The following is a 16776-nucleotide window of genomic DNA, read 5'->3' as shown; positions in this document are numbered from 1 at the left end:
TGCCCTTGGGCAAGGGAAATTCTTAGTTCTCACAGACTCACCTCTAAGTGGCAGAAGGCAGGGGTACAATTCATCAATACCAGAGTATCTTTTTATTGTTTGTTTTTTAAAGAACTACTGTGGGATAGGGCACAAGACAGCACTGAAAGTTTTGGCGACATTTAACTGGCAGTTTCAGCAGTGTTGGAAAGTGGCCACTGAAAGTTTAAAAAGGCATCAGTGAGCGATTCTGTGATAGGCTTCTGTGAACTTGGAACCCTCACTCCCCCATGGAGGAGGAGACAGGGAAGAAGGAAAGTGAGTGGCATGCAAACATACACATATCCGTGGGCAGCCCCACAAATTAGTTGGGAGAACAATGCAATGAGAACGAAGGTTCAACGCGAGTGTGGAGATCAAGGGGGGAGAGGAGGCGGAATCCTGCTGGGGCGGTGTGAGGAACGTGGGGCACTGAGCTACGGACCCTGCTTACTCTCAGCAGATTTCGATCCTATGGAGGAGAACATTTAGATAGACGGTTATTACCGAAAGGGAGCACACCAAGTTCTGGGGCTGCCTTTCCGTTCTAGCCATCAAGATGCAATGGACATTCTGACTCTGATTTTTGGCAGAATTACGCTAAAAATGATGAATTTTTACTGAAAGTCATTTTTTTTTCCTTATAGAAATCCTTCTTTAAGTCAATTAGTTACTTATGTTCACTTCTTGGACAATTTTTTGCATATTATGCTTGAGATTCCTCTCCATTTCTGCATTTCACTTTTTAATATTACTGAAGTTGTTTTATTCAGAATTCTTTCTAAGTAAAATACTGGTAGGTTGTTTTTTTTTCTTTTTTTTCTTTATAAGCGCTTACTAGATTTTACCAACTATAGCTTCTGCCACTGAAAATGTTCTTTTTAATTTTAACTAAGTTTGGTTTACTTGGGTTAAATTTTATAGATCTAAAGGGTATCTGCTTCTCCCACCAGTTTTAATTTTTTACCATGTGCACTTTTAGTCGTATTATTTTGTGTTGAGGACTTCTACTGAAAACAATCATAAGTTGCAAATAAGACTGACTGTTGGTATTTTTCTCTTGGAGCACAGATCTATAGGATGAAAGTGTGGTAGCCATGTTCCTGGGAGCGTCCCACTGGTGGAGAGCTCATCTTGCTTGTCTCAGGGAGAGTTCAGGCATACAGTTAAGGTTGCTATTTCTCATTTTGCCTCGAGCTCTAAGGTGGGGTTCATAGAAATCTACAGTAGTGTCATGAAGAAAGTACTAAACAACGGAATAACTAATCAGCATATTGTAGTCACAAGAGCACTACATTTGGAATCAGAAAACCTTGGGCTTATGTTCTCTCTCTACAAGAATATAATTCTAATGTCATTGAACAGTCTGTTTTACTTCTTTGGGAATAAGTTTCCTTTGCTGTAACATGGTGCCATCTGTCCTAGAGACTAGAGGATTGTTTTAAGACTTATATTGTAATAATACACAATAGTAAGACTGGCCCTGGCCAGTTGGCTCAGCAGTAGAGCGTCAACGCAGCATGTGAAGTACTGGTTTTGATTCCCAGTCAGGGCACACAAGAGAAGCGCCCATCTGCTTCTCCACTTCTCAACCTCTCACTTCTCCCTCTTCCTCTCCTATGGTTATGGCTCGATTGGAGCGAGTTGGCCCCGGCCCCTGAAGATGGCTCCATGGCCTCTGCCTCAGGCACTAAGAAGAGCTTGGTTACTGAGCAATGGAATAATGCCCCAGATGGGCAGAGCACTGCCCCCTAGTGGGCTTTCTGGGTGGATCCCAGTTGGGGTGCATGTGGGAGTCTGTCTCTCAGCTTTCCCTCCTCTAACTGAATAAAAAGAAAGAAAGAAAAAATAAATAGGTCTATGGCTTTTTCCCTCCCAAATAGCAACTGGAAATTTAGGGTGAAATCCAAAGACGCAAACAATTCCTATTACTATTAGAGTCATCATGGAGCAGAGACTGAAAGTGGAAGAGGTTTAGTGGGTTTTAGAGCTCTTTCCATTCCGTCACTCTCTGAAACGAGGAAGCTGGCGCCACACAGGACTGAGGGGAGTTGCTTAGTGCTATATGGACAGGATTGGCAGGGCCAGCATACAGCCCTGGTGGAAGACAGTGCCATCACTGAGGGGATCTGTAGATAACTGCCCACACATGAATTTACTGGTTTAGATAAAAGTCTGACATTTGTTGCAGGATTTATAATTACTTCTTTGTTCAATAGCTCAGTGCTGTTTAGAGTTGGTGATGGCTTTTCAATAGACTTTTTTAATTTTTATTTTATTTATTCATTTTAGAGAGGAGAGAGAGAGAGGAGAGAGAGACAGAGAGAGAGAGAGAAGGGGGGGAGGAGCTAGAAGCATCAACTCCCATATGTGCCTTGACCAGGCAAGCCCAGGGTTTCGAACCAGCGACCTCAGCATTTCCAGGTCGACGCTTTATCCACTGCGCCACCACAGGTCAGGCTCAATAGACTTTTTATTAAAGTTCTTTATTTTGTTGGGTTTGTCTTTTCAATAGTTGTAAAATGTAAGCTGCCGGCAGCACCTGCTATGTACAGCAAGGCTAGTATTAGTTATAGATTCCTCTGTATTTTTTTTGAGGACATTATGTAAAAAGAAAGAAAAAAAGAAAGAAAGTGTACTTTAGAAAGATATGTTATTTTTTATTTGTTTGTAGATTTTCTTGTTTAATTTAAAATTTAGCCATTCCACTCTTGGAATGTAGGTTATACCAAGAAATGGAAGTTATATTGCCTCCTCCTTGCGAACATCTATTTTTATAAAATAATGCTGAAATTATTAAAAATATAAAAAACATGTTTTTTAAAACAAACAGTGAAATGCAATTTTCAAACGTACTGGCTTCATGCAGGAAATAAATTATACACACATGAATTTTGAGAATGTAGACTTTTCTCTACATTTAACAAAAAGAAACATGGTAACCCAAGCAAAGTAAGGTAACATGAAAATCTAGTGAAGAAAAATGAGGTTCTGGTTGAAAAAATATCCTGATACTTTTTAGAATTTAGTCATTACCCCTTTATAAATGATTCAAATGTTTATGTTCTTTAAAAACATTCGGAGTTCAGTAGAAACAATTATGGGATTCCGGAGGTAGAAAGGCCAGATTATCTGTCCCCCGAAAAGGAAAAGATTCCAACCCCCTCGGTTTGTAGGAGCTGCTTTGAGTACTGTGTTGAAAGGGATTCGAGGCTGAATCTGGGGACCTCAGTAAGAAGGACCATGGTTTTTAACTTGTCACTTGGTGGGAAGAATGAAGTAGTAGCACAGGAGCCTGACAGCTGTCATTCTTTACGTGGTTTACTGCTCCCTGTGCCTCTTTTGATTTTAGTCACACAATTAGGGTGAAGCAGACCAGGACTAGGATCCTGTGCACTTGAATCTATTAGTTCAGGGCTCTTCTCACGGTATAATCAGGGCTTTCTTGACGTGACATGAAACACACATGTGACATGTGTTCTCTCCAGTGTTGGGAAACAAAATATGAAGGGCGATAACTCATTGTTATCAGACAATTAGTCATATGTGGAGGCTGATTAGAAATCGACAGGTTATTGCATAGAACGGTCAGTGAGATCTAAGAGCTCGGAAAGAGCTCTGGGCTATGACCGGATAGTGGTTAGTCCTCTGCGCTGTGGACAGGGCTCTGGGACAGCTCTGAAGTGCATGCCATACTGTAAGTGTATCAGTGAGCCAGGTCATCGGACAGTGCTCAAGGATAAGTCTATCTACGCCTAGGCTGAAAATAAAACTTTTTAACGATTTTTTTTTGTAATTGAAAATACCTACTTTTGGATTATTTGATTTTGCTGCTAAACAATCATCAAATACAGGAGTGAGCAAAAGCAGGCTTACAGTAACTAATAAAATAAGTTTACAATAATTCATAAATTAATAATACAAGAATAAACCTGTGTTTCCTGTACTCATAGCTCTAAGCCTACTTTGCCAAGCCCTGCATAATTACTGTGCTGGTAGGAAAGCAATCAATTGGCTAAACAAAGGCACTTATTACAGTCCAATAATTGAGATGTTATGTCATGTTATTTACAAGTCAGCAAGCATATTTACAATGATGATAAAAATTTGAATTTCATCTCTCTCTCTCTCTTTGTAGTATTTTCAGGGTATTAAAGAGTGGGCAATTTCCTAATTGTAGATGCAAAAAAAATAAATGAGAAATCAATGTAGCTGAATATTAGTCTATTTAAATTAGCAAAGATTGTGTTCGTGATCAGTAAATATTATTTTAATGACTGTTGGGTGAAACTCATGTTCAAATTCATAAAATTAGGCTAAAACAAAACTTCATTACTTTCATAAAGAATGAAAATCCAATAGTGTATCTTTCAATAATCAATAACTATGGTAGCTCTAAACGGCCCAAAGAGGAGGTAATTTTGTGAAAATTAAGTATTTTACAAAGTTCCATCAATCAGTGATATCTGGAAATCGGGCTGTGAGGATAATGGGAATGCGTTTCATTTTAAGATGAAACCTAGATAATACAAAAGAATAGATGAGATAATCTGGACAATTATCATTTTAAGATGACACATATTGCATATTTTAGAGAGAGAAACTGACTAGATGAGCTCCTCAAAGACTCGGTAATTATGTCTAATTATGTGCAAGAAGCACACCTCGGGCACATTTGAATTATTTGCTATATCTGCCATGTAACCCAATATTAAAATAAAAATGAGAAAAGTTTATGTGCTAATAAAATCCAAGTAGTCTTGGTTGAATACTTAGGTTCTAGATACACCAGAAGCCTGAAGAACATATTTTTAGGATGTTGAACTATAATGGTGTTAGAAATACAAAAGCATCAATAATAAAACATATTGAGGCTACAGGTAAAATTCTCCCCACCTCGTTGCTAGGAATACCTTTCTGTTAATGTAGGAAATAAAAAAATAAAACAATCTTTCATGCATCCGATTCAAGACCTCTCATTTTGAAGAGACAATGTGATTGGAATACTCTGGAATACCAATGGCACTTATAACCTAATAAAGAAATCAATTACTTAGGTATATACCTCATTAAAGGAGAAATAGTTTATATAGACTTCCAGGCATAGAGATTGCTAAAGTGGACACTAATCTATTTTATAGACTTCAAGGTAAGAGCACGAGGCAGTTGGGGCCCCGTGGAGACACTGATGGCCACAGCCTTTCTCTAGGCGACGTTAGGAGCAAAAGAGTACAAGGTAAAAGTCACAGTGGTTTAGGAGACAGAAGAGACCAAACGAGGGTGATGTGGAGAAGACGCATTCTAGGAGCCAGATGTTTGAAAGCACCTCTGGAACTCCACCCACACTCCGGAGGCCTGAGTGTAGGACAAACCCCTCCCTCACCAACAGCTTTGAACTCTGCTAGCTGGTACATCTCTCAGGAGCGAGTTACTTTGGAAAAACTGAATGGAAAAATGTTAATTTGCTTGCTCCAAATGTTCCTCATTCATTAAGGGATGCTCTAGCAATGGGAAAATAGCTTGCGCTTTCAAACAGAGAAACTAGATAAAGTCAAATAATTACCCTCCTCATCTCTTCTCAAGAATATTAATGGATCATAAAGGTTTGTCCTTCAGTTCTGTAAAAATTGTATCATAAGCATCAACAAACCGTATTTTTTTTTGAGCCCCTATTTTAGAGGCTTCCAAACTCATAGATATGTGGAAAGCTTGTAAAAAGTGCAGATTCCCAGAATCTACTTAAAAAAAGTCAGATTCAGAAGTCGTGGGGAGGCGTCAAGAACTGGCTTTTCAAACAAATGTTCCTGGTGGATCTCACACAGGTGATCTGGGGATCACACTCAGAGAAACACCGCCCGAACATTAGTTCCTTTCCACTTCAGTCTATCACAGCAAATTGTATTTTCACAGGCGTTCTAATGTTAGTTCTGAGAAGCAAGTAGACTACCACAGATTCAGCCAGAGGTAAACAATCAAAGCAGAGCGGGGAACCTAGCTTTCAAACACAGATTCGGATCCATCCTACAGTGGAATCTAAATTATCCACCCAAAGGAGCCCTCTCGCCTGTCCACACCCCATGCATTACCCCCTTTGGACAGAAGTCCCTTTAGGCTCATCCTTGGTCTTAGGAAGCCCGTATCAATATTTCCCAGCTTTTTACCTCTTTCGGTGATAGTATCGAAATGTAGTCATCATATATCATTCTGGCCTTTTCTTCAATGACTTTTTTGTTCTGCTCTTTCTTTAAGTCTTCACACGCAAGCCAGAAAAGTAGGTTCTCTTCACTGTATTCTGTGCGGAGGAACTCCCTGAAAAGGTTTCTTCCTGCTGGGGCCTTCATCATCTTGTCAAAATTTTGAGACCAGGACAAGACTTCATCTGAAGTGGGGTTTTGGCTGCAGAGAAAGAGTGAGCCAATTATCAAAGGCATCTTTGACCTGTGACTGCTAGCCCAGACAGGTGGACGAGCAGCGAGAAATGCTAGTCAATTGCTGCCATCTAGTGGTCATTGCCTCTCAGTGCGGTCTGATCTGGCAAATAATCTGCCGGAATTAGGTTAGTTATTTCTTTCTGGGTCTCAACAAAAATTAGTGTTAGGCACAAGTGGTATGTCAGGGAGTCTAGTGTTCAAATAGCAAGGGCCTGTACATACTATGCATGTACATGGTCATCATAAATTTCTAATGAAGACCAGAAATGTTCAAACCTTAATATATTCTAAGTGGATAGAAACAGTCAATACACTCTAAGGGCAAAGTGAATTTCTTGTTTGCATCTGATGTAGATTTTCATATTTGAGCCATAAGAAACAGTTTCTCTTTTCATGTCTGGTAGCTAGTTATTTTCTTTCATTTATCACTGGACCTAAACTGAGAGTGCATTGGCACACACTTGGCATATATTTTCCTAAACTTTAATAATTATTCCATCAACTACAGCATGGGGCAAATGTAGGTGCACAGTTGTTTGTATGAAAAACAAGACAGTAAGTAATAAATAAGAATACAAGAATAAACTCTGGGTTTTGTGTACTCATAACTGTAAACCTCTTTCTGCCCCACCCTGGGATATAAATGAATTGTCGTTAGCCATGATGGAGCTATCACAGCTACAAAGCCAGGGCCTCCACGATGACACTGAGGACTTTTCAGATAACTATATTCAGAAACCATCAGGCATTACTCCCTTTGCTTAGACATCAAAGAAGTAGAAGAAATAAACTGAGATTCTTATGGTTAAATTGATCTTGCTTTCCCATTCATTAGTCTATTTAATAGTTTTTCCAACATAAAATACACTTACTTGGTCAAAGGATATATATATAATATATATCTTTGCAAGTATGCTAAACAGATTTTTACTACTCCAAAATGTCTGAATGTCCTCATTCATTTAAAAAATTTCAGAAAAAATTACTATAAAATATAGTATCAACATTGAAATCTTCTCATAATTAGAAAAAAGCACCTTTCATTATACAAAAAAACCTCGTATTTTGATTTTATTCTATAGATACAGTTCCGCATTTCAACTTCTCATTTTGGAGAAAATACTTGGTTAGTTTGTTCTGAAGGAAATGGGATCAGACACCAGCCGGGTGACCTTTCTGACTGACGTAAGTAATGCCCTATCTTTTTGGTGTGTTTTCGATTCTTCCCATACAAAGAGAACAACGTAAAGAAGTATTCTAAGAAAAGGGAAGTAAAGAATTAGGATGATTTGGGGGAAGGGCGGGGCTAATTCATGCAGCCATCATTATATTTTGAAAGAGAAAGACAAAACCAGACAACATCTTAGCTGATAGTGTAACATGGCTAATAGAAAGACGGGTGAAAAGCAGTGGCAATCACTGACTAAGATCTCCAGCTTGAGTACTCATTCATTTCACAAAACTGCCTTGAGGAGTAACAGGAAGCATACTCACACGCTGAGGAGATCTCAACGGTGCAAGAACACAAGACCCAATTATAATATGAATCACTCACCCTTCCTCTAGGACCTGGATGCTCTCCATTTTTGTGGTAAGAGTGGGTCTTTCTGCAGTTTCCGCTCTCTCTTCGTTCCTAACAGTGAGGCTGTAATGTAGCATAACACTTTATTTTGTCTAGGGAAAACCAATTATTGAAAGAAAAAATAATTGCAGGGAAATATCACACAAGAGAATTTTATTTTCAACTATGTGAGACTATCCAGTGTACAAAAAAAAGCAATGCCATTTTTGAATGATGGGTAAGCCCATGTCAACCAAAGGAAAGAGAATCACTATTTAATAAAATGATAAAGGGAATCAGAACTCAGAAACAGATATACTATTATACATTCTGACTCTATCCTTATTTAATTTAAATTACTCCAAGTCCCTGAGATACTTACATGATCACCTGCTTTAATATTTGATATACATTATGATGCTACTTTTTGGAATAACTCCATTTTGAGTTTTGGTTTGTTCTACTCATAGATTGTTTTCCACTTATTTCCCCCCATTGATTGCTAAAAAGGTGCAATGTGTCAGAATCTAAAACAGCATTTGTGAAATTCACATCATCCTTCTTTGCAGACCTGGCTGTCCCTCACCAATGCCATCATTCTTCCAGCCACTCAGGTTCGAACTAGTGGGTTTATTTTTTATTTTTTTATTTTTTTTAATTTTTGTATTTTTCAGAAGTTGGAAACAGGGAGGCAGTCAGACAGACTCCCGCATGCGCCAGACCGGGATCCACCCGGCATGCCCACCAGGGGGCGATGCTCTGCCCATCTGGGGCATTGCTTTGTTGCAACCAGAGCCATTCTAGCGCCTGAGGCAGAGGCCACAGAGCCATCCTCAGCGCCTGGGGCCAACTTTGCTCCAATGGAGCCTGGGCTGTGGGAGGGGACGAGAGAGACAGAGAGGAAGGAGAGGGGGAGGGGTGGAAAAGCAGATAGGTGCTTCTCCTGTGTGCCCTGGCCGGGTATCGAACCCGGGACTCCTGCACGCCAGGCTGACGCTCTACCACTGAGCCAACCGGCCAGGGCCTACTAGGTTTATTTTTGACTTTGTCTTTGCCTGTTCATCCCATTCAGTCCATCTCCAATATCTCGAGAGGTTCTGGATAGGAAAGCACTGGGTGAGAGGAGTCTGTGCCTCGGGACATAAATTTGGAAATTCGACAGGATTACAGGATCTAGGACAGCCCATGGGGCTTCAGGAACGCAGAACAAGACTAAGCACTGTCCAATGTAGGTGCGCTGTAGCTGAGCAGCACCTTACAGTGGGATGCCCAAGGAAGGTTCTCGGCGTAGACGAGACGTGATGAAGAAGGTTATGGGCAGAGGGGGAGGAGACTTGGAAAAGTCCAGCTACTGAATTAGCAAAGTGATCCCTGTGTGTGGAAGCTGAGGAACCTCAGGGGGACTTGTGAGAAAGCAAAAAAGGTTCCGGTAACATCTTTCATTTCTTGATTCAGTCAACATTTTTCAACAAGGGGAAACGAAAACTAGTATTTTCTAGTGCCTAGTACGTGCCAGGAACTGTTTACCTTTATTGTTGTTATTTCCGTTTTCTAGACCAGCAGTGAGTCAGAGGGCTGCGTGTGATGTTACCCCGATGTCAGACACTAAAGATGTGGTATGCTTGGAACTGGAACTCAGTTCTGGCAAACAACCCCTGTTGTTTTTACTCAGTGCCTGTTACGAACGCTGCTCCCTGACAGTCAATGATGCAATAAGCTACTTCCTATGTGAAGGAAGAAAAGGCTCACTCAACATGGTTGTGGTGGAAGGAAGGAGTGTAGTGGCAGAAAGCTTCCAACAAACAATTATTCGTAATCTGGAAAGTCTAGCAAGGGAAGCTGAGACCATGTCTCACTAATTTATTCTTTCATTTTCAGGCGCAAGGGTGAGGATGCAGAGAATGGAGCAAGGGGAAGAATGTGAGGAAGAGAGACAGATCTACAACCGAAAGGGAGACTAGCTCGGAACATTTGGTTGGGAAAGCCGACTCCCTGGGGGAGAGAGAACGTCGTAGGAAGTGGAAAAGACTCTTCCGTCAGTGAAAGGTCACTTGAGTGAAAACAAAAATAATGGTAAAATAAATTAAGTTCTCTCTTAACAATTTCTAGGAGAAGTGGCAGATTTATTGGTGTAGAATCTCAGAGAGAAGAGAGTAAACCCTCACAAAAGCGGTGTGGCCCAACAAATTCCGGGAAGCAGAAACTACAGCGGATCCTTGCTCAGACACCCAGCGAGCTGACTCCTGCTCGGCAGGGAGGCAGCAAACCCGCGGTTAGAGCCCCGGGAGCCTTCAGGGGAGGGCAGACATGAGGAAGACAGCAAAGCGGAGAGAGAGCACAGAATTCTCTACGGCGCCCCGTGGAGACACCTCGGACGTGCCTGCAGATTGAGGCATATGCCTGAGGTCAGGCAGGTCTTTAGAAGAGAGTCACTAACTTCTCAAAGTGTCTTTGACTAGCGTGCTTCTCTGGAATTTGATGTATTGCCAATAATTATGAGAAACTGGGTGGGAGGAGGCTGACAATATTCTGTGAAGTTTCCTGGGAGAAATGAATGATGCCAAATGTATAAAATGTGCGCCAAATGTATAAAATATTTACAAATTCTAGGAAGATCATATTTAAATAGGAAATTCATTATCGGTCTGCCAAGCTTTACTGACCTTAAATGTGTATATGTCCACCACACAGTCAGGTGCTATAAAAAGACTAGAAAAAGAATTTTCTATTGTTGATTAAATAATTAATTTGAAATTTTAATTTTGTCACATTTTCACATAAATGCAGTGACACAGAAATCCAAGTATTCTCTGTTTTATGTAACATCTTTGAAGTAATTTTTTCTTCATTTTGTCTTTACTGTAGAGCAACAAATCTGGAATTCACATGCATGACTGTCAAGTTTCTGAACATGAATTCTGGCTCATCTAACTGTTTCTGGGATATTTACCAACATCTGAAATGCCACCATATTAGAGTGATCATTATAAAATATTGGGTTGTGTTTATATCTTTCATTTCTACAGATGGTAAATTATGGACACACATTTGTACTAAAATGACTTAAAATAGATGTTCGATAGTAGCTGAACTGTTCACTGTTTGTGCCACTTCTTTTTTTTTTTTGTATTTTTCTGAAGCTGGAAACGGGGAGAGACAGTCAGACAGACTCCTGCATGTGCCCGACCAGGATCCACCCGGCACGCCCACCAGGGGGCGACGCTCTGCCTACCAGGGGGCGATTGTGCCACTTCTTGATTTAATACTGGACAAAAAAATTGAACTACAGACAGAAACTGACCGGCAGCAATCAACAATTGTCCTGTTTATCAACTGTCCCTTACCACCATTCTTAAAAAATTGGTTTCAAAGTTTTAACTATCAAGAACATCTGATAATGCCGTTATGAAGAAAAGAAAGAGAGAAAATGATAGGAGAGTTGGTACTAGACTGCCATCTATGTCTTAGAAATGATTAATGTCTCTCCCCAATTTCACTTTGACCGGCTCTAAGTAATATTGTGGATTTGTTTAAGGTAATACACTGCAGAAAATATTTACTTTAGATCAACATATACATACTGTATGTGCTTGAGCAAACCTCTAAAAGGAAAACATCAACTTTAACAATAGTGAGGGGTCATGTGGAGACATCATACACTTTTTTACTTTTTCAATCTTTATAACATTTTAAAGGAGCATTTCTATTTTTATTTTTTATTTATTTATTTTTTTTGTATTTTTCCGAAGCTGGAAACGGGGAGAGACAGTCAGACAGACTCCCGCATGCGCCCAACTGGGATCTACCCGGCACACCCACCAGGGGCGAAGCTCTGCCCACCAGGGGGCGATGCTCTGTCCCTCCAGGGCGTCGCTCTGTCACGACCAGAGCCACTCTAGCACCTGGGGCAGAGGCTAAGGAGCCATCCCCAGTGCCCGGGCCATCTTCGCTCCAATGGAGCCTTGGCTGCGGGAGGGGAAGAGAGAGACAGAGAGGAAGGAGAGGGGGAGGGGTAGAGAAGCAGATGGGCACTTCTCCTGTGCGCCCTGGCCGGGAATCGAACCCGGGACCCCTGCACGCCAGGCCGACGCTCTACCACTGAGTCAACTGGCCAGGGCTCGCATTTCTATTTTTAAACAACAGAAGCCATAAAGAGAACAGAATGTATACACATTGCTCACTGTCAGGGTCTTGATCAAAGTTTAAATATTTGTGGAAGAAAATGCCAAAACCTAAGCTAAATATGCAAAACTAAGCATTTAAAATTGCAGTAGACATTTTTGAGGCTGGCAACCTTGAGAAGGGAGACATATGTTTGATTCAGAAAATAAAGACAATGCCTTCTTTGTACGTGGCTGGGTTTTTGTTTGTTTGCTGTCGGGGGAGCTTGGAGAGTGGGGTGAGGAAAACATTTGTGGGTGCCTGTTCTAGGGCTCACCTACTGAATGGCCCCATGGGGATGTGCGGGCCCGTCTGGGGAGATTGCCCACTTTTTTAAGAGAAACAATGGATTCTTAGGGAGAAGCCTTGACATGATTGCAAATAACATGAAAACTCTGCAGTAGCCACGGAACCTCTGGGAGAGAGGCTGTCCACAGAGCCACTTATTTATACAAAAACTCCACTAAGGAATCAGTAAGATGCTTCAATTTAATACAGTATGACATCAAGTTGTTTAAGAAAGAATCCCTGTCACTGGTAAGGCACTCACTATTCAGTATTTTCATTTTCTCACGTTGTGATATCAAGTTATTTATTTATTTATTTATTTATTTATTTATTTATTTATGTATTTAATCGAACAGCTTCTACCTCAGGTTTCCCAGTGCAAAAAAATGGAACCAACATCCTTCTGATTCTGAAAAAGAATTGGTCAGTTCTTCTTTAAATGTTTCATTTTCCTTAGTCAAAATGTCATGGTACAATAACTCAACGGCTTTATTTAGTAGCCGACCACAGTTTTATAAATGTGTCCGGGACACCTGGTTTCTGCCGCATTGCCTGGGTTGGAATTTCAAGATCAGTAAGACAGAGGCTCTGACACGAGGAGCTCTGGCAGGTGGGGGGCATCGCCTGGCAGGGCAAAGAGAGAGGAACAGAGGTTTGCAGTGCTGTTCTGTAGACACGGGCGCAGTATCTGTAATTCAGCAGGAGAGAATTGAGAAGGGCGTCACAGAGGAGGTAACGATTAAACTGGATTGAACAATGAGCAGGTGTTTGCCAGAAGGAGACTCTGGCAAAGGGAATTCCAAGTAGAGGGGAACCGTGAAAAAGGCATGATCTAAATGTAGGACACAACGGAGAGAGCAGAGTTCCGGGGGGGGGGGGGGGGGAGCGATAAACTAGAACAGGCAGTGAGGTGTGGGTAGGTCACGGGCCACAGACGCAAGAAGGGGACTCCAAATCCAGGACGTATCTCCTTCAAGAGGATGTTGGCTTTCCATGCCTTATCCTCCTCGTTTACAGTGGGGATAGTGGTAGTGGCCTACTGTGCACGGTTACAGAGCAAAGACCAAAAACTTGTGACGAAAAGGCACATTATTAGTACACATGCTTCCAGCCATAATTTCAGGCATATGAAACACAGGTATAGTCAAACCTATGACTTGAGCCTCTTCTCTTCTCTTTCATGTATACATTTTGGTAAAACTTGGTTTTTGGATGGATTATGTGGGGATGAGAATGGTGGTTAGAAAATTGTCTGGAAATTTAATATAACACTTTGTCTAAAATAAACATTTCCCCTATAAATACTCCATCTACCTTTTTTATAATATGTACCACAGATCGTAAAACAAGTGTTTCATTTGGCCTAAGGTTTTTTTTCATTAACTTGAGCCTCTCAAAATTAAATAATCCATTATTAAAAATCTGTCCACTAGATGGCTGTGTTGCCTTTATAGATATAACGTTTTACTTAGAATAAAACTGAAAAAAAAAATCTGGGAATAATTACCCTTATTTGGGAAAAAAAATCTATTCTTATATGTGTGGAGTTTTGCTAATTGTATGGTTTTAAGGCACTTGAAAAAAGTCATTCAATTTTCCTGTGAGTGAATTAATCAAACTTGAAGAGAATAAATCTAATCTTGAGAGATGTCTGTCTGTAATTATACCCACTCCCTTTTTGGTATTTGGAAAATGTTCTGGATATTCTCTGGCCCCAAGTCATTTGATTTAGGAATACTTTAGTTTTTTTAAAAAGTCAGGCATAATCCTATTAACATTGTAGTTATTCTTTCCAATAATAAATTGTTTTGAACTCGAATGTGTCATGCTGGGTTAGTATGGAAAGTAGGTGATACATTTTTTCTTGGAGAAAATTAATCTGAGAAGGTTTTGTTTTTGGTTTATTTTTGTTTGTTTGTTAGTTTTTTTTACAGAGACAGAGAGAGAGAGAGAGAGTCAGAGAGAGGGATAGATAGGGACAGACAGGAACGGAGAGAGATGAGAAACATCAATCATCAGTTTTTTGCTGTGACACCTTAGTTGTTCATTGATTGCTTTCTCATATGTGCCTTGACCGTGGGCTACAGCAGACCGAGTAACCCCTTGCCCGAGCCAGCGACCTTGGGTCCAAGCTGGTGAGGTTTTGCTCAAACCAGATGAGCTCGTGCTCAAGCTGGCGACCTTGGGGTCTCGAACCTGGGTCCTCTGCATCCCAGTCCAAGCTCTATCCACTGCGCCACTGCCTGGTCAGGCTGAAAAGATTTTTAACTACCAACAGGCAGAAAATATTTTTTTATTTAAAGCTTTTTTTTTTTACTTTGTTATTGAATTGATAAATAGGGTTTTTTCTTTCTCTTCAAATTAAGAGAATTACAGGACCCAATATTTAGATGCACTTTATATAACACACACCAATAATCAGTTCTCAGATTGATTGAAATCCTATTTTAAGCTCTTCCTGAAACCCACTGTAGTTTTCTTTGTAAGTCATAATTAAGTTAGTGGATGCTTTTGTAGGAGAGAAAATATCTTGGACGTGAAAAGGCCAAATGGTCTATTTAGTTAGTAGACACAATTATTAAAATAGCATGTAATCGCCCTGGCAGGTTGGCTCAGTGGTAGAGTGTCGGCCTGGCGAGCAGGAGTCCCGGGTTCGATTCCTGGCCAGGGCACACAGGAGAAGCACCCATCTTCTTCTCCACCCCTCCCCCTCTCCTTCCTCTCTCTCTCTTCCCCTCCTGCAGCCAAGGCTCCATTGGAGCAAAGTTGGCCCGGGCGCTGAGGATGGCTCTGTGGCCTCTGCCTCAGGCGCTAGAATGGCTCTGGTTGCAACAGAGCGACGCCCCACGTGGGCAGAGCATCGCCCCCTGGTGGGCATGCCAGGTAGATCCCGGTTGGGCGCATGCGGGAGTCTGTCTGCCTGCCTCCTCCTGTCCAACTTCAGAAAAATACAAAAAAAAAAATAAAATAATAGCATGTAATCATCCAAGTCTTTATATATTTAAAAAAGATTGATTGATTGATTTTAGAGAGAGAGGAAGAGACATCAATTTGTTGTTCCACCTATTTATGTATTCATTGATTGATTCCTATATATGCCCTGACTGGGGATCTATCTAACCCACAGCCTTGGCATATTGGTATGATGCCCTAACCAGGGACCCAAGTCTTTAAATGCATAAGTTAAGTTAGAGCTCAAGATTCTGGTTTTAGTTAACAGTGTCCCTATCATAAAAGCTAGAATAAAAAAATTAGAACTGTAGTAATTGATACTCAGAAAAACATCTGATAGATGCTAAGTTCACTTATCCATCCAGCCATTCATTCTTCCCTGGTATTTTCCGGTCACTGTGTGGGCTTAAAGGTAACGATCCTGGGAAACTTAAACCCACTAACAACACACTCTGGGAGCCCTATGGCTGTGGGGTGCATGCTGTAAGCATGCTGCCTTATACTTGTGCTCGTTAATGTGAGAGTTGGGAAGAAAGGGTCAGGGGGACAGAATGCAGAACGAGGCTCTGTTTCCATTAACTGATAACACCTACACAGAATTGCTAAAGCATACAGTGGCCAAGTCCTACAGAGTCTGGTCATTGCCTTTGGCCTGAGACTTATGAGGGGGTTGGAAATAATGCCTATTGATAAAGGATTTCTCAGGGTCCCCAACAATGTCTGAATCCTAAACTGACATCTATATGTTATTAATTACATCTTATGGGTGAAGACACCGAGGCTCAGAGAGATTGAGGTTTCACAGTGATGTATAACAAAACTGGGATGCATCCAGTCTATCCCAGAGCCGTGCTTCTTCCCTACGCCAGGCTGCCTCCTAAAAATAGGCTTCATGTATATATATATATATATATATATATATATATATATATATATAATAGGCTTTATATGAGGAAGGCATGTTATTAGAATTTGTGTGTAACTTTTAAATATGTCAAGACTACATGTATTCAGAATGGATCACATGGAGGTTTTCTACTATCGCTCATGGACTGGTTGATTAAAGTGGTTGTGTACTTTTGTATAATCTGTATTGCTTAACAGGAAAAGTAGCAATGGCAGAAATCTGCTCTCTACTTAGGAACCCATGTTCCTGGACATGAGAGGTACTTAAATATATAGTATATTGATAGCTTAAACAAAGATATGAATTTTATAGCACCAGAAGTTATAGTATTTATAAAGCCCAATTAAGCAGAATTATTAAAAATAACTCCATACTCAAGAGAAGTGGATTTTATTGTCTTATCTGATTAAAAAAAACAACAACAAGTAATTCTTGAGTGGTGTCCTAAAATAGCAGCC

At 40.6% G+C, this 16776-nt stretch overlaps 1 protein-coding gene across 3 annotated transcripts in view; it reads right to left on the bottom strand.

Annotated features, from left to right (window-relative positions):
• The window catches only part of RGS17 (regulator of G protein signaling 17), a 95823-nt gene that overhangs the window by 11912 nt on the left and 67135 nt on the right, over positions 1-16776 (bottom strand). For all 3 annotated transcript variants that reach the window (XM_066372963.1, XM_066372964.1, XM_066372965.1), the window contains 2 exons: positions 8005-8094; positions 6180-6414 (listed from right to left, as the gene is read on the bottom strand). In XM_066372963.1, coding sequence (XP_066229060.1) covers positions 6180-6414; positions 8005-8094 — 325 coding nt within the window. The remainder of the gene's footprint in view (positions 1-6179; positions 6415-8004; positions 8095-16776) is intronic.

The sequence above is a fragment of the Saccopteryx leptura genome, chromosome 3, assembly GCF_036850995.1.
Source record: "Saccopteryx leptura isolate mSacLep1 chromosome 3, mSacLep1_pri_phased_curated, whole genome shotgun sequence".
In the NCBI taxonomy this organism is placed as follows: domain Eukaryota; kingdom Metazoa; phylum Chordata; class Mammalia; order Chiroptera; family Emballonuridae; genus Saccopteryx; species Saccopteryx leptura.
This window is presented reverse-complemented; position numbering and strand designations above follow the sequence as displayed.